The 23,374-nt window shown below is 43.6% G+C and overlaps 1 protein-coding gene across 1 annotated transcript in view; it reads right to left on the bottom strand.

Annotated features, from left to right (window-relative positions):
- RAB3IP (RAB3A interacting protein) overlaps positions 1 to 23,374 on the bottom strand; it is a 251,761-nt gene that overhangs the window by 86,634 nt on the left and 141,753 nt on the right. Inside the window, exons 9-10 of the mRNA XM_069228325.1 lie at positions 918 to 1,017; positions 768 to 837 (exon numbers count right to left, since the gene is read on the bottom strand). Coding sequence (XP_069084426.1) covers positions 768 to 837; positions 918 to 1,017 — 170 coding nt within the window. The remainder of the gene's footprint in view (positions 1 to 767; positions 838 to 917; positions 1,018 to 23,374) is intronic.

Below are 23,374 nucleotides of genomic sequence, written 5' to 3'. Positions count from 1 at the left end.
CAAAAGTCGGTGTCAATCTGTTATAACTAACCCGATACCGAGCGCAAACAATACCGACGGTTTTTCCGAGATTCCTTTCCGAACCGAAACCCGGAGCGAAAAGGAACACGTCCGAACCCGATGGCGGAAAAAAAACAATCTAAGATGGAGTCGACGCCCATGCGCAATGGAGCCGAAATGGGAGGAGTCCCTCGATCTTGTGACTCGAAAAGACTTCTTCAAAGAAAAACAACTTGTAACACTCCGAGCCCAACACCAGATGGCGGGATGTGCACAGCATGTGTATCTGCAGCTACACATGCCATCAAACATATATATATATATACACACACACACACATATATATATATATATATATATATATATACACACACACACACACACACACACACGCACACACATACTGAGATGTAAGTATGTACACACTGTAAAGCTAGGAATATCAACAAACTCCTTTCGCCATCCTTGGTGCTTGCATAATTATTTAGAATAAGTACCAATATTAATTCCAAGTGGAGACCAAGGGATTTCATGCACATGATTTTGGTGGGATGTTAGAAGGAGAAAAAGCTTTGTGGTGATGTGGAAGGGAAATAAAGACAAGAGGGTAGGTGAGATGAAATGTACAGTGAGGAAGGTGGAGATTTTGGAAGAAAGCGGGGGATGTAAAAATCAGAAATAGGAAGAGTGGACTGGAAAAAAAACAGAGGTAGGAAAAGAATACAAAGGGTGCAATTTCAGAAAAGCAATATACATATTCCACTTACTGTCCTGCTGCTTCAGAAGTCCTTGTTGGATATATCGAATGTATGTAAAGAAGTTGCATACAGATGTGATCTAAACAGCAAAGAAAAGTAATGTAAAACCTGATGTGTTATAAAACTATACAAATGACTGTCTAAACAAGTCAAGCTTACCCTATATCTGCAACAGGGAGAAATGTAATAATAATTGCTAGAGTCTCCCAGCTTAATTCTGTGTTTGCAGGACTTTGTTTGACCACTTAGAGCACATTTCCTAAGAAAGAAAAACACAGAAGAGGTCTGTCAATGTTGGAAAAATACATCTGCAATAAATACACTCGTTCAAATTCGAACCAACCTTGTTTCCTCATAGAAATAAGAAGCATAGTTGAATACTTTTAACTACTAAAGATGTAGAACAGTTTTCAGTTGTCTGTTTAAATGATGATAAACAGATTCGAAACTAACATCTTCTTTAATACAGCTCTAATTCAAACGAATAAGAGCTTAAGCTGAAGGTGAATGTGTAAAGCTGGCATTCAGTTATGATCTATAAGTAGGCTAATGGTCAAGAGTTACTCACTTGTACGTATGTATCCCCAAATAATTTTTTTAGTTCATAATGCAATTAATCCATCTCGCGTGGGATACTCGGGCATTTTTGTGGTACTACTTGTCTGCACGAGGGCTGAATTTGTCTTAATAGTATGAAGAAGCAGCTTTAAAAAACTAGGTGCATTACTGAATTCCAGCAGATTTATATATAAGGCTTTCTTCAATGCTTCCTGATCTAGAGGAAACCCATAAAGGCTTTCATGCCAATAAAAAGGTTTTTATTTTTCTAGTCTGAATTTTTGGCAGATGTTTTTATTTGGCTAACATCTCCATGGGAAAGACTGCAGCACTAGCAAAATGTTTCTTTGTATTAATTATTTATTGCTCTAGATTTACCTCTCCTCACTGGGGAGGTCACTCACAATTTTGAACTTCTGGCTTGGCATTGAAGGTTGATCAGATGAGCAATCTATCCTCTATTTCTGGGGTTCTTTTTTCCTTTTCTCTCATGTAAAAACTATGAAAAGTGACTCTTTGAACCAATAAACATTTTAATTCATTAATTTATACCCCTTTTATCATATTTTTTCACATTTTACACACACATTCTTGTATCTTAAAAAACGCTATTGAGAATTTCTAAGCCGATTAATGCATTTCTGAGTCTCTTGTTATTCCTTCAGGATCATTATTCAAAGTCATTTCTTTAAATTCATAACAACTTTATGCAGAAAAATAAACTAATGTCAAATAATCATATCTCTCGTGGTTACTTCAAAACAAAGTTCACCTTAATAAAGTCTATTCAAGCAGACATTCAGTTGCTTCCTGTGCACGTGGTTTATTGTTCTCTTCACTTGCTGTCTGCATGTCTGACAGTTCAGTATGTAATCTTGTAATCACTGGCATGCTGTCAGTGTTCTACTTGGTCTAACAAATTTACCTTATCAGATGTATTGACTGCTCAATTATTTCAGCTGTTGCAAAACACTTAACCATCTCAAAGTGAGTCTACTTTATTTTCAGTATAATATATAAAACATTTAAGGTGTGGATACTCATTCTATCCTCTTGGTGTCACTGTATTGAAAAAAAAAGTACACTATGTTTCTGATTGATCAAGTTTTTTATTTTTATCTCCACAATGTTGATGTATGTACTAAAATTTCTGCAAATTTATCTGTGTTATTTTATAATGTATTATTTGACGAGGTACTGTACTGTAATTTTTCAGCATGAAACACTGCAGCGCTATCAGTGTTAAAGCTCAGCATGTCCTCCCACATGAATGAAAACTGGTTCCACTGATCACCCAAACACTGTTGAGACAAGCAATCAACACTGAATGTGCACCGTGGCATGTAGCTTAAGAAGATGACATTTGGTGAGCTGTCATCTGGTGAGCAATAAATTCTAATGACTAAAGCATTTCTATATTGGTTAGAATAAAGGGCCTGATTCAGATCTTGGCGGCGTTACTGCCAAGTCACGTCAGACCCGAGAAGCCTGTCTAGTAGAGGGTGTTTTGTTTGCCATATTTAAATGTCACTGCTCTGTAGACGACGGATTGCTGAAAGAGGGAGACGGCAGTGGGACCCAATGGACTTCATGCAATGGTAGGGGCTATGAAATAGAGGTAAGTGACACACACACACTGTACCCTAACCATATGTGTTCACCTGCACTACACAACACTACATAGACACTATCATCCATTACAATTCCAACACAACCCAAACATGCCAAAAACAAACCTTGACATACACCCATGACAACACACACACCCCGTGGACACTGCACACACACAACAACCAACACAACTACACACTCGGCTACACAAAAACTCACAAGTACAACTACACACAACACCACAACATCCGCCATACAACAACACTCACCCGAATGTGTTACACGGCAACACAACATCGGTCTTACATGCAAATGACCCACAAACACACAACCACATCGCCCACTCCACCTCAACCAGCAAATCCACACACACATATACTTACTGACTCACATACACAAGAGATAGCACAAACCTACTAGTACAGGTGCCCTTGCAATGCGCAAACATGTACACCGTTGTCAATAGTGAGTGTACCGTCCTTGTGGTGCCAGCATTAATTTGCCAATGACTGATGACACCACAATGACAGATGTGTATGTGTGCGATATGCCTGTTGTACCACTGTGTCTCCGGCCATGTGTGACAATTGTCTACCGAACATATGCATGTCACAGTGATTTAAAAAAAAAAAAACATACTGTAATATGTCTATTCCTGCAGTGGTCCTGACCTCCCATGCAGTTCCCACGCAACCTACCCTAGAAATGCAGCATCCCTACCTGCGAGTCTGGCGACAAGGGGGGGTCATGTTTTCTCCGTGGGACGGTGGCAGCAGTGATGGCAGGTGGTGTTCAACCGTGTCTAGTCCTAGACTGAGGTGGAGTGGGGAAAAAAAGGTGAGTTTTCACCCTCCCTTTTCTCCCCAATCCGCCAACTCAGAAGTGAAGGCTGGACAGCCACATTTTGCTTGGCCGTAAAGCACATCCAAATCTACATGGTGGGAAGGGTGGCTGGGCTCCCACCGGCATCCACTTTTCCCTCTCCTGCCGTTGACGTGGGCAGTGTTTCTTGGCAGACACAGAGGCTCTTATGTAAGCTTTCGGCTATGGAGCCGTTATTTTCTAAAAATGCGAGAGGACCGTCACGGCGGCGGACGGATTTTCAGTCAAAAAGTTAACAGCAGGACCCTCACTGCCAACATCTAAATCAGGTCTTTCTGCTGAGGTTGCTTTTGGGGTGTCTAAGTTTGCTTCTAGGTAATGAGCAGACTGCACCAGAATCGATGTTGACTTAGATGGGTGATGAGCAATCTCATATGCTGTAGAAGGGAGACTACCTACTTAAACTGTTTTGGAGTTTTATGAACAAGGAGCTTTTATTCATATCAGATTAAAATTATCTTCCTAATGCTGTAAATTGCAGGCATTTGGAAGAGACACAGTGAACTATTTCTACAACTGAAGGAAAGGACTCCATGCTGGATGTGATCCTCTCCAACCAGAAACCTGGGGAACATCTGGTGTTTCTGTCCAGCTGGACATATGTTGTTTGTGTGCTGGAGGTTAATGGCACACACCCAATTAGCTTGATTAGCTTGGAGGAGTTGAGGGTATATCTGCCAGGAGCATTCTGAACTTTTCTTGTTCACTTGTTTGCTGTTCCAGATCTAGGATGGGCCTGTAACTCTGCTTTGGTCTGCTCTTTTGGACCAGAAATAAATTCCCTTTCTGTTTTGGTGAGTCTGAATAGGTTCAATGGCTTGGTTTTGGAGAAGGATGTCAAAGTAATGCTTTGGTTATTAACAGTGGAGCAGTGTTCACTTTCTGGATTGAATAGCCAAGACGGTACAATTTGCACAATATTCAGTACTTATTTCTCTTTTGCTATTTTGTCACTCTGGCGGACAACTTCAAATGCTTCTTTGTACTGTAATGTCAAATAGGAGAGGAGAAATATGGGTGTTCTAGTTTGCCTAAAGTTGGAGACTTGTGTGCTACTACAAATGCATGCTTGCCTTTCCTTCCTCTTGTCAGGCTTTTCTGATGGCATGGCTGTTTCTGATGTGGATGTCGCAGCGAAAACAAGTCCTCCAATAACGTGTTTGTACCTATTCTGTTGCATTTCTTTTTTATGTTTAGCCTATAGCTTTAGATGTACACTGTTGAAGATCTATTAAAAACAATATAAAGAATGGGCTTTGGGCCAGCACCATACTCGTGATTAGTTGGCTTTTTTGTATAGCTCGCTTTGCTGCTCGTTTGTGTCTTTCCACCTTATTTTTAAGCCTGTCCCAGTCAGGAGTATTTTGGTTCCTCTATGTTTTGATTGAGTGGCACATATACTATCACTTCTGATGTCAGACCATGCACTACATCTTACTGAATTTTAATATGCTTTAACTAAATCTATTCAGAGATGGTGCAGCAGATGCCTACAAGAAAAAACAATTGTTATAGCCAAAAGGATTTACAGGGGACACCTACTGTTTTTGCTAATTCTTGATTTGATTTCCATACCATAGCTGCTTCTATTGGTGCCTTTTGATTAGTTACTGCTACTCCCTTTTCAGTCAGTGATCTTCTTATGTAGTCCTTCTTCTATGTTTTCACTAATAACATCTACTACTCAGAGGTCCACATTGGAAGGAATCTTCCTGTTGCAGGTTCTTTGGAACATGCTAGTTCTGCTGTTTGAAACTGCTAGACTTTTGATTGCCAGAGTGAAAGTGGAGGCCTCTTCCCGGAGGCAGGCAAGAAAGCTAGCTCTTGCAGCAGCTGCTGTGAATATGGGCCTAGCTTGTCCATCGTGAACTGCTCTGGCCCCTGCATCCCCAGATACAATCAAGGCATCCATTACCCAGAAAGGCTGGTTCCAGGAGCCCTGCAGCCTGTGTTCAGGACAGGCTTTGATCCTGTAGACAGAGGAGGTGATTTACTAGTGGAGGTTGGTCTGCCCAGATATTCTCTTTAGAAGGTGAGTTGTACAAGCATGACCATACTGCACAGACTATCAACATAATACAAATATAAAATGTAGTACAGATCATGACTATAGATTAGATTGGGTTACCAAACTACAGACAGCCGTCTGTTGTCAGTGACAAAAGTGATGCTCTACCAGGGTTTCTGATTTTCAGAAATGTGCAGGTTTGGAATGTTGAAGCTAAGTTAGGGCCCAAAATCGACAGCTTCCCAAATGACTAAAAAAAGGGTTGGTTTTGAGTGAAAAAATCTGATGTGTCCATGTTGTGTTTTGGGCCCTTTCCTGTTGCAGGAGCTCGACCCATCAACACAAGTGAAGTATCATTGTTATCAGGAGAAGTGGTCGACTGCTGGATGGTACGAAGTCTGTGGCTCCCTGCAGATTCCAAAACTTTAGAAAATGTGCATTTTTAGCCAAGGTTTGAGGCTTGCCACAGTGCCTGGGTAAGAAAACCCTCTGAGATCCACAGAAGTCACACTACCCTGAACTCCACCAAGTGTCTAGTTTTCAAAAATGTCTGGGTGTGATAGGTTTCCCTAGGTGGCTGCCCAAGCTACGACCCAAAACGTGCAGCTACCCACACTGCAAAAAAAGTGCTGCTTTTGCTGGGTGAAATAGGACGTCTCAAGGTCCTCTTTTGGAGTGTTTTGTGGCAGAGGCGGTAGGCCCAGCCACACAAGTGGGCAATCCATTTCTACAAGGAGATGTATGAAAACACAGAATAGTAGAATATTTGTAATTACCAACTGGATTTTACAGCATTTCTGCCTTCCATATGTAGGCGAGTGTGCAAGAAAATATTTGATAAAATGTTCTCTGATTCACATGATGGTATGGCTAAATACAAATTCAGCAGTGCACAAATTTACCACTAGTCCTAAATTAAGCAACTAGTGTACATTTCAGAAACACATGGATTTCCTTTATATCTATTTTTCATTCTATGTTACCATACAAGCTGCTGTACAGTCTGTACACAATGAAAAATCATTGTAAGGTGCAGCCCTGTTGTTGGCTCTGGGTATCAAGTGTTTTTGGAGTACCTAAAAACCCTTTAAATTACTGTGACCAGAAGCATCAATCAATGGGATGCAACAGTGTAACAAGTGTTGTAAATGGGCCACTGTGACAAGAGGTTATAGATGAAAATGTTGTAAACAAAATGGCTCTTTTTCCTACTCATTTCATTTTTTTTCATATCAACAGTTATTCTTTGGGAAAATATGGGTCGCACTTTGCGACTAGCCGTTCGTATATCTAAGCCCTATGTGTGATGAAACAAGCCATTATAAGATTAAAGGGGAAATCAAAACCGCTCAACAAGGAAAAAGGTTACACAGAATGTGGGACATTCTGGAAATAGAAAACAAAACAGCCACACAAGTATATGAGATGCAATGTGTGTCCAGGTACTCAGGAGTATTAAGAATAATATATGTGGAGAAGGAAATGAGAAACTTATCAGCTGTAGAAGACAGCACCAAAACTTGGACCAATGCATAAGGTTTGATAATTGTGCCAGTGAGAACGGTGGGCTGGGGCTACTACTTATGATTATACTTGCCAGCCAGTGGTTGTAGGAAAGTGCTGCTATAGGTTTTTGTTATTATTGATAAATGAGAATAGTGAACTTGAACCATAAAAAAGGTTTAGCATGCCAGGGAGAAATCACTCAGTAGCCAAGTTACTAAAGGTTGCTCCATATCATCTTGTGGATGGAATCAGATTTACTGTCACAGACTTTCCATAAGAGAAAATTTGAAAGAACACTTTGGAGAACAAAAACTGGTTAGACATGTACCCATCAGATGTTCAGAGGGCCTGCACAGAAAACACAAAATGTAATTATGAAAACAGTACAAAGTGGAAGACACAGGTGTTCTGTTCCATTTCTTACAGTGACAAATTCATGGTAATTTCAATGAACACGCAAATCATAAATGCATTGAAAATGATACAAACTGTCCTTTACTTCAACAGTGGAGAAGAAATAGTTGGACTTGGACTTCTTTGCAGGTTCTTGCCTTCATCCTCCTGTTTGCTGAATCAGTTTTTGTTGGCTTTTAGGACTCTGTACACTTTACCACTGTTAACTCCGGGGCGGCTCCTCCATATGGGCGGAGGAGTGTGGCCCACTCGCAAGCAGCAGAAGCTCCAAACCTTTCAGAACGAAAGGATGAAAAACTGAAAGGTGCGGGCATCAGGGGTGACGTGCAATGAGGGAGAGTGCTCAGCACTCTCCCTCTGAGCGCATGTGTGTTTGGTCGGCTGTCTCCAGCCCAGCAACTGTGTGCAGCATCAGGATTGGTGCAGGGCAGGCTGGGAGCTAAGGTAAGTTTTTTTGTTTTTTTTAAATTTAACATATTCCCCCCCTCACCCCACAGCCTGTTCCCCCTTCCCCTCCCTGTCACGCTGCACCCGCTCCACCCCTTTTAGGAGCTGCAAACCGCGACTGTGTTAACTAATGCTAAAGTGCTAGTGTCCTATCATTTAAACATGGTAGAATTGGCTCACACAAATTGCCACATTTAAATTACTTATAAGCCGCTAGTAAAGTGGAACTACATGTACCCAGGGCCTATAAACTGCTAACAGTGGGCCTTCAGCACTTATTGTGCTACCCAATAAAGTAGCTAAACATCTCAATTATGCAACTGCAGCATGTGTATGCAGTTTGTAACTGCCATTTCATCCTGACAGAGAAAATAAGTTACTTGCCTGTAGCTGTAGTCTTACAGTATCGGTATCTTTCATAGATTCACATGCTTGAATCATTCATAGTTGTCGAAGGGGTAGTCCGACGCTATCATACCAAAGCTGTCCTTAACATTACAAAAGGCTACAATGGCAATGAACAATCTCTCTAATAGCTTATACATGACCTTTAAAAAGAACCAAACTCAGCCAATCGGGCAACAGCACCCTCTAGACCACTCCCAAACAGAGGCGGACTCCTTCATATTTTCAAGTATTAGTGGGAACATAAGTTCTGCAGTAATGAGGTGAGCCTTTAAGGGGAGAAGGGTGGATCGCATGTGAATCTATGAAAGATACTAATACTGGAGAACTGCAGTTACAGGTAAGTAACTTATTCTCTTCTCTAGTACTGGATCTTTGATACATTCACATGCTTGAACCAGAGTAACAAGCAGTTACAGTACTTATGAACTTTGTTTAAATGGCACTGAAGCGGATGGCGGGTAGAATACTACAGAAACAACACATATGCATATAATCATATCATAAGCTGTATCTATACATAAAAAAAGAAACCCATGTACCCAACAAATGGCTCAACCTATAGAGATAACTACGTCACTGCGCTGCGCCGAATCCAGGCAATAATGCGGTATGAATGTGTGTGTATTCTTTCACATCGCAGCACAACATATCTTCACTAGAGATACTCCAGCAAACAAAGCAGTTGAAATGGAAAACTACTCTATTTGAGTGTGGCTCGGTTTTTGCCGTCTGTGGTTTCCCGGCTTTTGAATGGCTGTACTGAATTGCAGCTGAGGTCCATCGAGGGATGGTTGCTTTTATTAGTGATGTACTTTCATGCTTGGGCCCATATGAATCCAACAGCTGGTCTGTATTTCTGGAATCGCTTGGTAGAATTTCAGGCACCTTGTGATGTCTAGTGTATGCAAGGATCTTTCCGTTGGCAACTGCAGATTTGGGAAGAAAGTTTGTAGTATTACAGGTTTATTAGGTTGAAAATCTGAAGGAACCTTGGGTAAAAATATATGATTGGTATTACTGAATCATCTGTAAAGCGTAAGACGGGTTCTTTAGTTGTAAACGCCTGCATTTTACTCACTGTTCTGGCCAATGTGAACACCAGTAGCAGTGAGACTTTCCATGAGAGAAACTGGAGGTCTGCTCTGTGAATGGGTTCAAATGGACTCTTCATGAGTTCAGTTGCCATTCAGGGGGGGAGGAGCTCTCACAGGAGGGATACCCTGAACAATCCTTTCATAAATTGCTTAATAACTCTGTTTCACCACAAACATATAGAGTTTAGTGAGCATCTGTATCTTGATATGGCAGGGAGATGCACTTTTATGAACGCATGCACTAATCCTGACTGCACTAGCGATAGAAGATAAGGTAGTATTTGTTAAGGTGATGCCTGCATAGGATGTACATCTGATTACTGGCAGAATTGTTTCCTTTGTTTCTCTTGCTTTTGAAAGAACATCCCTGCAGTCTTGATGAATATTAGATCCTCGAATTCATGGAATTCAAGAGCAATGCGCATAAGTGGAGAGAAGTCCGGTCTGGATCAAGGACCTAGTCTTGGCTCATTGTCAAGAGTGTCCTGGATGGCTGCAGGTGAATGTGGATGGATTCCGATATAGGCCGTGAGCAAGGACCCTAAATTTAGGCCATTGGTATCATTCGTGGGGGGAGGAGCCCTTGTAACATGATTTTTTTGCAAGGTATGGATGCCTAGAGATGGAAAATATGTGATAGTAAGTCATCACTCTTTGCCTTTTGTCTGATCTAATTTGAGTAGCAACCATAGCCCAAAAAAAGAAGGGTTTTCGTATGTGATAAATAGCATACAAATTCATCATAATATGTGAAGAAATAAATCTAATTTCACCAGATTGGTTAAATTCAATATAATTTAAAAATAATTATTATTAATTGTAATAATAACAATATAGTCCATAAAATAATTATAATAAAACTTCATTGTATTCCACATATATTGATATAGGTTATATGCATAATATTTACTTACAATTTCATATAATATTTGTCACATCTTACATGGGCAATATATGTCATAAGTGAACATAAACACAATTTTAGTGTTCACATTCGTCGTCATCATCATCTTCTGAATTGGTGTCATCATTCTCTGCGTTTGTTTGCTTTTCACTGGTGGGAAGTCTGCAAATGTCAGTGCACTTGAGGTCATTTAGACAGCAGGCATATTGGCAGTTTGCAGTTCCTAATTCAGTTGCAAGCTAGTAGATCGAACACAGCCCGAGGTACTGGCTGCCCCTCTATCCAGTCCACTAACAGTTTCTCCACTCACTTGTGTTTTTCCAAATTCCACACTTTCCCAATTGGACTAGGTGTCTGTGGATCGTTCAGAAGACATCCCATGCTTATAGCAGCTAATTCGCACGTTCAGCATGTTTCTTCAGACAGTCCCTGCCAGGGGGAAGTTGAGGACTGTCTATTTTACCCTTCTTTGCACAGAATAGGTGGTATCTCAAGTCATTCATGTGATAAACCGAAGATTTTGGTGCATACAGCAAGCATGAGAATTTGTCCATTAGTTCTTCAGAGAGATCCCATTCGTCTTCAAGGTGCAAACATGTTTCCTGTGTATGTCTGTTGGCAGACAGGATTTTTAATGCATTTCCTTTTCTTTTTCCTGCAAATGCACTTAACTGTGTCACATCAGGTAAAAGTATGGAGACCTATCATAGCTCGACAAACATTTTCACCAAGAGTTGAAGCTATTTTCCCCAATGTCAAGGACTCGAATGCATATTTTAGTACCATAAACATAAACAACTTAGCCATGATTCTGTCATGGAATCCCAAACACATAATAAACAAACTGGTGGAATCTGAGCTTATCATTACCGCCGCATAACTTTCATTAGCATCGTGTGCAGCATGCAGCAACAACCAATCATCTGCTATTTGTTGAAATCGGGCAATTCGTGACTCCCTTCAGATGTGATTTTGTAGCATTTATCTTCACAGTTCACGAACAGTGTTTTAATCTAAAGTGTTACAAAATACTCTGTTTTTCTCCATTTGTTAACAAGAAAAGCAATGAGAGTTGTTTTATTCCTTGCGTGGCTTCCTCCACTATTTGATAATCTTGGAAGGAGAGCTGCTCTGTAACTGTTGCCAGATTTCATCCCCACTGATTGTCCTATCGCTGTTCTTAATAAAAGTCTCATTGTATGTATCAAACACAACATCGATTGTTTGACTTTTCCTTCCTTCCCGCAAAGCCATGGAGAAAACAGACATAGCCATCTCACCAATGTTTGATTTCACTCCTTTCACTCTCTGAACAAGAACCATACCATCAATCAGCGTGGCTGATTTTCCAGATATTTCCTCAGCACGGGTAACGTTTTTCTGCAGTATGTTTCTAAAACAGCTTTGTTTGTCTTTCACAACAGACCTTCTGGAGTTGCTAAAGCCCATTGTAAACTTCCTAAGGGATGAGAGAGTGCATCTGCTATTTGACGGTTATGATTCAGTGCTGTCACAATGATCTAACCAAATAGTGATTTATCTGCTTTCATGATGATTGTCCTGCCACTGCTGTGCACTGCCTTCTTCTTGGACATGGAAGTGAAGGTTTTTAGTATGTTCATTTTCATTGGGTCATGAAACTTCTTAATAGGTGGCTTATTCTCAAGTTTGAAATCTGTATAGCACAATTCACCTATTACATACGCCTTCATTATGTCAGATACTATGTCTTGAGATGCCTTCTTTGCCGTGGAGAGACTGATGAGATCATGTAGCCCAAATGGGTTTATTCAGCTTTGAACCAGACTAACAGCTCTCGTAAAAGTCTCTTCCTCTTTTTCAATTTGTGACTTATGTAGGTCTGCGTAAGATCGGATCTGTTAGTACGAACCATTTCCCTTATCGGACCCAAATAATTCGTCCAAATTAAATAACATCCAACGGTTGAACTGAAAAGCATCCATTGATTAAGTTGTGGTGAATCTCTGGATGTTTCACTGCAAGTAATGTAATTTCAACATAGTATATAGGAAGATATCTAGCGTAGTTTATCAAGGGTTGATCAGGAAGGCACAGAAAGGCCAACAGTGCCGACAAATAGCCCTTAACAGTCGCAACTGCACAACCCCTCCGCGCCAAGGATAACGCAAACAATAAAATGTCCAACAAATGGCCACTCAAGGGATCAATGTGGTTCTTTCCACACCAAGCCACAAATTTTGCCCATCTGCCAGCATAGATTGATTTGGTGGAGTGTTGCCTGGCCGATAAAATAACGTCCACCACTTCCGGCGGGAGAGAAAAGGAACTCAGATTGCACCGTTCAATCTCCAGGCATGTAGGTGCAGGCTCTGGAGGTGGGGGTGTAGAACCTGCCCCTGCGACTGCGAGAGGAGGTCTGCCCTGTGAGGGAGACGGAGCAGAGGGCACAGTGAGGGTTGGAGAAGGTCTGAGAACCACACCCTTCTTGGTCAATCCAGAGCTATTAAAATGACTTGGGCCCGGTCTTGGCAAATCTTCCTCAGAACCCGAGGAATGAAGGGTATGGGGAGAAACGCGTAAAGAAACTGGCCGTACCAGGACATCTGAAACGCGTCCCCCAACGCCTCTTGCAACGGATGCTGGAGGCTGCAGAACGATGGACAGTGTGCGTTCTCCCGAGTGGCAAAGAGGTCTACCTGAGGAACTCCCCACATCCGGAAGATGTAAAGGATCAGGTCCGGATGGAGACGCCACTCGTGATCGGCTAAGAAGTGCCGACTGAGACTGTCCGCGCGTACGTTTAGAACTCCGGCCAAATGGTTTGCTACTACGCAAATCTGATGGTCCTGTGCCCAGGACCAGAGCTGCAGAGCCTCTCTGCAAAGAAGGTACGACCCTACCCCTCCCTGTTTGTTTTTGTACCACATCGCAGTAGTGTTGTCCGTCAGAACCTGGACCGACTGACCGCGAAGGGAGGGGAGTAAGGCCTTGAGAGCCAAACGTATCGCCTGCAATTCCAACAGATTAATATGAAACATCTGTTCCACTGGAGACCAACGACCTTTGATCTCCAGGTCCCCTAGATGAGCTCCCCACCCTAGAGTGGAAGCATCTGTTATCACCGTGGCCCCTGGAGGAGGCAGTGAAAACGGCCTTCCTTGGGAAAGGTTGCCGTCCACAGCCCACCATTGTAGATCCGCTGCAGTGTCTCTGGAGATCGTTATCGACTCCTCGAGATTCCCTTTGTGTTGAAACCACTGCCTGCAGAGGCACCACTGAAGAGCCCTCATGTGCCAGCGTGCATGAGTGACCAACAGAATGCATGAGGCGAACAGACCGAGTAGACTAAGGACCTTGAGGACTGGAACGACCGCTCCACTTTGAACCACTGGAATCAACACCTGAATGTCCTGAATCTGCTGAGGCGGAGGAAAGGCCCGATTCAATGTTGTGTCCAGTACTGCCCCTATGAGCAGGAGGCGTTGAGGGCTCCAGGTGAGATTTGGGCAAGTTTACCGAAAAGCCCAGATCGAACAACAACTGGGTTGTCCTCCGCAGGTGAAGCAGCACGAGTTTTGGAGACTTGGCCCTGATCAACCAATCGTCCAGGTAACGGAATACCGCTATCCCCTTCCTCCTGAAATTTGCTGCAACCACCGCCATCACCTTCGTGAAGGCTCGAGGTGCGGAAGTAAGACCAAAACGAAGGACCGCAAACTGATAGTGTTGCGACCCCACAGAAACTGGAGATACTTCATGTGCAACTTGAGAATAGGAATATGGAAGTAAGCATCCTGCAAGTCGACAGACACCATCCAATCTTCTTCGTTCAACACCAAAAACACCTGTGCTAGGGTCAGCATTTTGAACTTCTCCTGCTTGAGGAACCAGTTTGAAACCCTCAGGTCCAGGCTAGGCCTCAACTGACCATCCTTCTTGGGGATCAGGAAATATCTTGAATAACAACCCTGATCCCTTTCCTGCTCTCGAACCAACTCCACTGCACCTTTTGACAAAAGGACTAGAACTTCCTGTTGCAACAACAGGAGATGGTCTTTTGTGCAAAAGGAGGGATGGGGAGGGATGGGAAGGGAAAATACCCGAAAGGGAAGTGCATAACCTTTCTCCACAATATTGATGACGCAGGAATCCGATGTGATCAGCTTCCACATGCGGAGAAAATGAAACAACCGTCCTCCTACAGGAGAAGTATGGGATGCAATGGATGGAGGACTAAGGCAGTTTTCCCTGTTGCACCCCCCCAAAAGAGGAAGAGGAAGAGGCAGGTTGCTGCTGGGTGGCTCCTCTGGTTCAAACTCTACCCCGCCCTCTAAATGACCTATAGGGAAGAGTAGAAGGTTGTTGGCCTGCTGGCTGGGGTCTCCCCCGAAAGGAAGAGCCTCGTCCAAACCCCCTGAACCTTCTAAATGATCTGAACGAGGTGGTGGTTGAAGCCTGGAGACTAGGGACTTGGCAGTAGCCATGCTCTCCTTGAAGCGCTCGAAGGCAGAGTCAGCTTTAGAACCAAATAGCTTGTCCCCATCAAGCAGCAAGAAGAGTTGTTTGCACATCCGATTAAAATCGAAACAATCTCAACCAAGCATGTCTCCTGGTTGCAATGGGCGTGCCCATTGTCCTGGCCACTAAATCTGCTGTATCCAGCCCTGACTGAATGACCTGAGTCGCTGCCGCCTGCGCATCAGTCAGAAGACCCCGCATGTCCTGGGGCAAATCAGGCAGCTCAGCCTAGGCTGCGTCCATTAGGGCATGAATATACCTGACTAAGGCACAAGTGGTGTTAGCAGACTTCAGGGCCATACTGCACAAAGAAAAAATCTTCTTGGCCGAATGCTCCATCTTTTTTTATTCCCTGTCCGACGGGGCCCCAGGGAAGGACCCTGGAGCTGAGCGCAAGGAGCAGGAGGCCTGAACCACCAGACTCTCCGGAGTCGGATGCCCAGAGAGGAAACCTGGGTTCCCAGTAGTCACTCTGTACCTCCTCGCCACTGATCTGCTAACTGCAGTCAAAGACACTGGTTTTCTCCAAACCTCAAGGAGAGCCTCATTAAAAGGAAGGAGTGGCTCTGCAGCAGCCGAAGCCGGATGTAACACGTCCGTGAGGATGTTAGTTTTCACCTCAGCTGCAGGTAGCGGGAGATCTAGGAAGTCCGCTGCCTTCCTCACTACTGAGTGGAATGAAGCAGCTTCTTCATTAAACTCCCTTGGAGAAGCTAAATCCCACTCAGGTGAAGTATCGTGACTGCCTGCAGAGTCCAAACCCTGAAAGTCCCCCAGGGGCTCTGCGATCTCTCCTTCCTCCAAGAGTTGCCTTTGATACTCCTGCTCTTCCAATAGCCTCAGAGCCTTTCTTCTCGAGCGCAACCTGGCCTCTATCCGCTGCGTCGATAAGGAATTGGCCAACGTCGACGACCTCAGCGGACGCGGATCTTCAGATTCTCCCGACGCTGGATCCATCGGCGCCATGGAAAGGCGAGCCCTCTTCGCCGGCGTCGACTGGAGTTGTGGCCAAGTCAATGGCGCCACCGCATCAGCAGAAGCTACTGGCGTCAAAGGTCTTCTCGGCGATGCCAAAGGCACCAGCGCCAGACCAGCACCCTCCACTGGACAGAAGGGCATGAATGGCATCGGCTTCTATGGAGCCGGAACGCCCAAACCAAAACCCATTTCACCCGAGGGACCAGCCAGTGCACGCTGTACATAGCATTCAAGAATGCCGCCGGATCCGCACCTGGAGCCAGGAATGCAGGATACCCCTGCGGCGTCGGCGCTGAATATCTTTGCGACGCCAGCACTGGATCCAGTACCTCTGACTGTGCAGGCGAGAAGCCAGGGATCTGGTGAGGCTCGTCCACTTCAAAGACCGACGGCGCTAGAGAAGCCTGAGGGCTTTGTGGCCGAGTGAGGCATCACTGTTGGGCTGACCTCCCACGTCGTATGACGCCGAGTAGATGGAGATCTCGAACGGGATCGGTCTTTCTCCGAACGACGTCGGGAATCATGCCGACGCTGAGAGTCATGACAATGCCACCTCTTTTGGGATCTTGAAGATTTAGAAGACTACCTCCGATGACGATGTTTTTCCTTCTTTTTTTGATTTGACCAAGAACAGCTTGGCCTCACGCTCTTTGAGCGCCTTTGGGTTCATCTGTTGGCACGGACCACACTCCTCCACGTCGTCCTCGGAGCTCAAGCACCACAGGCAGTCATTATGCGGGTCCGTCACCAACATACGGCCACCGCACTCCCTACAAGGCTTGAACCCAGACTTCTGAGGTAGAGACATCTTTTCTACAAAGTATCACCTCTGAGAAACAGTAGCTCCAAGAGCCAGGAGAAAAAAACGCTACTTTGAAGGCACAAAAAAAAGTGAACTGACGTCGGTGAGGGCCTCTTATTGCCTCGATGACGCCAGATGGCGTTGCGTGGGAGTCGGGCAACTGTGACGTTGACGTGCAGAGCTGGGAAGAAAATTTCCATCGAATGCTGGTGCATTGGGAGAAATCCATTAGGTGAGGAATCCACGGGTAGTTGTATCCATCAGAAATGAACTATAAACTGGGGATCAGAGGGACAGGACGTGCTTGTTTCAGTCTTCATCATGATGCTGCACAGTCATTCACTACCAGCTCTGGAAATAAAAATATTTTAAAAATTTATAAATTTTACTTAGTGTACTTAAAATAATCATAATTACTTTCATAATTATCAATGTATATAATCACGTTTACTGTAATTGTCATTTTTAATATTAAAATTCACAATAATAAAAATGATGAAAAAAATTTACATTTACATCAAGCTCTCTTAGGAGTGGAGTGGTAAATCACAAAAGGCTAAGAATTATGATTTGCTATCACATATATTTTATTTCTAGGCGTCCATTCCTTGCCAATAAATCATATTAGAACACACCCCGCAAGTAGTACAAACAACACGGTTGGCTCAAGGCTTAATAGGAGAAGCAGCTCTGTGAACCAATGCTGTCTGGGCCACCTGGGGGTTATCAGTATAATGCAACACCTCTCCGCTTTTAATGTGCTGAGAACCTTTGGTATAAGAGGTATTGGCGAGGGAAGCGTATGCATAGATCCCAGACCATCTGATCAAACAGACATTCCTCCACGACCCTGGATGTGGATGCCAACTTGTGTAGAACTGGTATTTGTGGTTCTCACTTGTTGCAAAGAGATCCAGTGCCGGCTTGCCCCAGAGAAAGAAGATCTTGTTTAGTGCTGACTGGTCCAGCTCCCATTCGGGGCAGTTGTTCAGAGTACTGCTCAGAGTGTCCGCTAGGAGATCAATTGTTCCAAGAACGCGTTCGGCTCGAAGTGTTATCGTGTGCGTTATTTACCAGCTCCACATTTCCTGCACTTCCCTGGAAAGAGCAAGCGATCTTGTGCCTCCCTGCTTGTTTAGATAGAGCATGCTGGTGGTGTTGTCCATGCATATCAACACTGATGATCCGGCTATCCTTGGTAGAAAAGCTTGAAGACTGAGGTAGATGGCTTTGAACTCCAAGGGATTGATGTGTATGTTTTTTTGGGTTGGAGACCACTTTCCTTGAATCTTTAGGTCCTGCAGATTACCATCCCAGCATTCTAAGGAGGCACCTGTGGGTATTACGAAATCGAGCATTTGGGAAAGGAATGTGAGGCTTCTGACAGGTTGTTGGTATATCGCCACCAGGTTAGTGCTTCCATCATACCTGGGGTGATTACCACTAGACCACCGAAGGATCCTACTGTCTGGATCCATTGTTTGTCTAGCTCCTCCTGTAAAGGTCTCACCCTCAGGAGTGCAACAAGTACCAGACTGATCTGAGAGGACATCATTCCTAGGAGAGACTTGAACAGACGCACTGAAACTGACATTTTTCTTGAGAGCTTAGGAGCCAGTTCTTGGAGTCTTTGTCTGTCCTGGGATAGAAAGGCTTTATTTAGGATGGTATACAGGGGCTGCTCTCAGGATATTATTCTCTTGAATGGGATTGTTGGCGACTTTTGGTAGTTTATAGTGAGACCTAATCTGTGAAACAACGCTAGGCCAGCTTCTGTTGCCTTCAAAGCATGACGAGTCTAAGGTGCTTTCATTAACCAGTCGTAAGTAAGGGAATATCTGATGACCTTTCTTCCCAAGAGAAGCTAACACAGGAATCGGGCATTCTGTAAAAATGCGTGGAGCTGACTTGAGACCAAATGGGAGGATCTTGAACTGGTAGTGGGTACCAGCTACTGTGAAACGTAGAAATTTGTGATGCTTGGGGTGAATGGGGATGTGAAAGTATGCATCTTGCAAAGCCAGAGTTGTCATGAGGTTTCCTTGGATTAGGAGATGCAGAATGTTTGGAAGGGTTACCACCTGAAAGGATTGCTGTCATAGAGACTTGTTTAATTTTCGAGGTCCAAAATACATCGCCATTGCCCTGTTGTCTTTTCTATTAAGAAAACACAGGAGTAGAAATGGGGGAAATGGAGAACTTTTTCTATTGCTCCTTTGGCTAACACTATCAGGGCTTGTTTCCTGGGTAAGTGAAGACTAGGTAGGTACACTACCTTTGGTGGAGCGTTTCGTAGTCATGATTAATTCCAGGGTATGACCGTAGATGACCAGGTCAAACAGACATCGATCTGATGTTATTCGCCACATTTCTGGAGGATGCTGGAAATCTTTGCATCAAGAGCCTCGTAAGTGTTGGAAGTAACCGGCACCTGAGTGTTGTCATCGCTTGTGACTGGTGTCTCAACCCTTGCATGTCAGTTTCTTTCAAGTGCCTTGTTTATTCTAGGCCTCTGCAGGTGGTTGCCTTTAGGGCTTTGGTACAAAGGATTATATTGTTGTTGGAAGGGCCAGTACTGCTGAAAACATCAATATCCTCCTCTATACAATGGAAAATGTCTTCCACGTGCTCCTCAAAAGGGCAGCTTCTGAAATTGCATAGTGGCAAATGGTTTACCACTGTATGTGTCAGCCTTGATGGTCTGTAAAGTGTCATCCATGTGTTTCCCAGAAAAGGGCTTCTCCATCATAGGGCATGTCAAGAACCTTTTACAGTACTTCAGGCCAGAAGGATGTAGCTTTCAGCCAGCTTTGCCTCCTTAAAACAGTAGCGCCTGTCAGCTGCCAAAATCCAGTAGCGGCTATGTCCATCGCACAAACTATTCTTCAGATGAAGTGCAATATCCTTCCTGCAGGATCTTCTTAGCCTCAAATCGTCTGGCACTAGGTCTATGAATGTACTGATATTAGACCACATTTGTTGATCGTATTGACCAAAGATGGCCGGTGAGTTGGCCACACAAACTGATGGCAGACATGGTTGAAAACCTTTTACCTATATTGTCGAACACCTGCCCTTTTTGTCTGGTGGATCAAAGATAGGCATGGATGGGTTCTTTGAACGGCATCGAGCTGTTTGGGAAATCACAGAGTCTCGTTTGGAATGTCAGATTAAGCATACAGGTGAGTCTTCCAGCATTTTGCACTTCTTATCTATACGCTGCAATACAGCCACTATCGAAGCAAGGTTCCTCATGATCTTTGTGCCTTCTTCCCAAATGTAGTCAACAACAGGGATGGCTCATATTGATTTCTTTGTTGGCTTTTTAAAATCGCACACAAAACAGACTGTTTGACCGATATAGGTAAGTGAAACCTCTTTGCTGCCCTCTCCATTAGGTTGTGTTGGAGGAGATGGAGTGGGGATCAAATAATCATCCCCTTTGTTATGGGTGGATTGATTCGCTGGACTTTCTCCCTCTTCTCTGTCTTCGTCTGACAACAAAGGATCATCTCTAGGAGGCACTGCGATATTTGATGCAGGAGTCATCCTGGGTGTCACAGGAGGAAGAATGGACCTCTGTGCTCTGGGAGAAGGAGGTGGGATTGGAGTTGCAGGTCTTTCTGCTGAGTTTCGGAAACCTATTTGGGTAGTCTATTCACATCTTCTGAAGGCCTTAGAATAGAGACATGGGTATTTGCACCATACCCGCTTGAGGAGGAGGTTTGTCATATTTCTGGAAATGTCACCCGTAATGTTTGGGTCTTTCTACATCTCCTGCCTGTTGAAGTTTGTAATATTCTCTATAATAATGCTTGTCCTCTTCTTGATACTTTACATGCAGTTTGGACAGACTGTGAGCTGACCTAAAAGGACCATCATCCTCCAACTCCTCTACATACAGAAGATGACTTTGGGGAGAGAAGACACCTTGCTTGGTGATGTGTTCTCAGGAAAGATGGATGTTTTTGCTAGTTTTACTGTAGGCAACGTTGAGCCGATGAATGTTGATTCTAATTGTTGGGGATGTCTTATAGGTGTCAGTGTTGATAAAGTAATCTCCATCGATGTGGTCGTCATCAATGGTACTGCCGTCAATGGCTGGGATACAGCCATCGACCAAGCCTTCACCGATTATATTACCTCCCTTGACTGGATGGGTGCTGAAGGAAATTGAAGGCGTTGTTAATGTTGCCATCGTCAACTATGGTGTTCTTGACGTTGAGGTGATCATCGTCAAGAGTTTCAAAGCGGTCTTTTGCTTTCTTCAAAGATGGTTATGAGGAGGATCTTGTAGATCGAGCCCCATGTTTTAGAGATGAAGTGCTGGGATTTACAGTTTCTGAGGAGATTTTTTCCTTCTCCTTTTTTTAACTGTCCTTAGCAGACCCATGGTGCACTTTAAGGGCCTTTCTGGACTCCTATAGCGTCCAATGATTAGGCGATCTTTCTCTTTTGTTTGATCTCTTCTGAGATGTTAAAAAGGTGTCACTGTCTACCTCAGAACTATGAGATCTCACAGACTAGGCCTTTTGAAGCCACAGTAGAAGCCGCCTCTCCCTGTCCTTCAAGGTTTTGGTTGAAATGGTGTGACTGACTTTGTAGTCCTTTACCTTGTTCTGAGGATGGAGGTGGTACAGACAACCTTTGTGGATCTCAGCATGAAATCTTTTCTTCCCACGTGTACTGCAGGGTCTGAAAAGCCATTTTTTTAGATGTCTCCGAAATGGCAGTAGCAGTAGATAAGCTTTCTAATACTGGTGTAAAGAAAACTGAGCAGAGCTCAGGGAGATTCCCTTCACTCCACTTGCAACAGAAAATCTGAGGAACTCAGCCTCTGTTTGGGGGTGTTCTAGAGGATGCTGTCGCCTACTTGGCTGACTTAAGTTCATTTTAAAGGACATGGATAAGCTATTGAAGTACGTGTTCATTATCATTGTAGCTTATTGCAATGTTAAGGACTGCTTTGTTATGACACTGCGGGACTCCCACTTCAACGACAGGGAATGATTCAAGCATGTGAATCTATCAAAGATCGAATACTGGAGAAATAAACATTTTGCCAGGCCAAAACCTCCCTTTTAAGTCTTCGCTAGACAGCATATGCACTGCCTCATCAAGAAGTTTTGTTTAAACACAGTGGGCTTACAGCCCACCCACAGCTTTATTGCTGGTTTGCTGCAGCGCTCACATTTTCTTTGTTCAAGTTTGTGAAGGCATGCCTTCCAGCACTCTAAATGAGTTTTGGTGCTTTCAGGCAGTCTCCCAAATTCTTATGCATGGTTTGTTTTTTTCTTTTTTAAATGCCACACCCTTTGTCTGTGGTGCTTCTTTTCCCTCCCACCTCTCTGCCCCAATCTGTTTCTTCTCCACCCCCACCTCCCTGTTTAATAAACTCCTCCACCTGCCCTTGTTTGTGTTGTGCGAATCTGTAAGCAGGTTTAGTGGAAGAGAAGTGTGCGCCTACAACCGCCTTGCAAGGAGCAGTTTGGTGCCTTCGTGATTTATGCTTTTCATTATATTTCTTTTTGTTGAGTCATCTTTTGTGTTTTGCGAGCAGACTCTCAGGCAGGAAGCAGAGTCGAGGGAGTGCTGGTCGTGTGGTGGCTCCTTTGTGAAAAGCAGTCATCACTGGTCCTGAATTACTTTAGTTTTTAAGTCTCGGATACACAGCCCATTTCCTGTCTCTTTCTGAGCTGGCCTCTACAACTGTGAATGAGGGCCCGTTTTAACGCAAACAGACGAAACTTGGAAGTCTCTTGAGGGCACTTCTAACAAATAGCTAGAAAAATAACAAAACTATGGATTTTTTATTTTTTTTTATTATCTGGCAGCAAATGTCAGTTCGCTTTCGGGAGACACCTCCACTCCACTCTGGTGTTGGCATTGCTTCCGCTATGACAAGGCAATCATTTGCTTTTTATCTTCGTGTGTTTTGATTGTGGAACTGGGAAACTAGGTGAGAGTCAGCGTTGATGATTCATGGCACCTCAATTAATCTACTCATGCCTATAATCAATGCAAGTGAGCTTGTGTAATGTACCTAGTGCTCATGTAAAGCGCTCAGCTTTTGTAACAGGTAAAAACAAAGCCTTAACATAAGTAAAGGCAAAAAGATACATATTTCCTGGCTGATATGTACAAAATGAAACCTGAAAACCTGGATAAATCTCGACATCCCCGCTTAAAATGTGTTGTATCGGGAAAATACTTAAGTTCACCAAAACTTTTTTTTCCCCATTTTCACATTTGAAAGGCTTTCAAATATGTGAGTGCAGAACACCAGTTAGATGAAACTATCACTTTTAATAAGCACCTCTCAGCACAGTGCTATAATGCACCTTAATAATATCAAGGTCCACTTGTAAAACAAGGACACCTTTTTGAATTTTGAAGAAATGTTTCATATTTTGTGTATGATTGATTGATTTACATAGCAAAGATATTTTCAGGGCTTGACTGGTGCACAGGCTCTAAGATCCCAACCGCGCTCCACCCCCTCAA

This window comes from Pleurodeles waltl, chromosome 4_1, assembly GCF_031143425.1.
Source record: "Pleurodeles waltl isolate 20211129_DDA chromosome 4_1, aPleWal1.hap1.20221129, whole genome shotgun sequence".
In the NCBI taxonomy this organism is placed as follows: domain Eukaryota; kingdom Metazoa; phylum Chordata; class Amphibia; order Caudata; family Salamandridae; genus Pleurodeles; species Pleurodeles waltl.
Note: the sequence above shows the minus strand (reverse complement) of the source record. Positions and strands in the feature narration are given on the sequence as shown.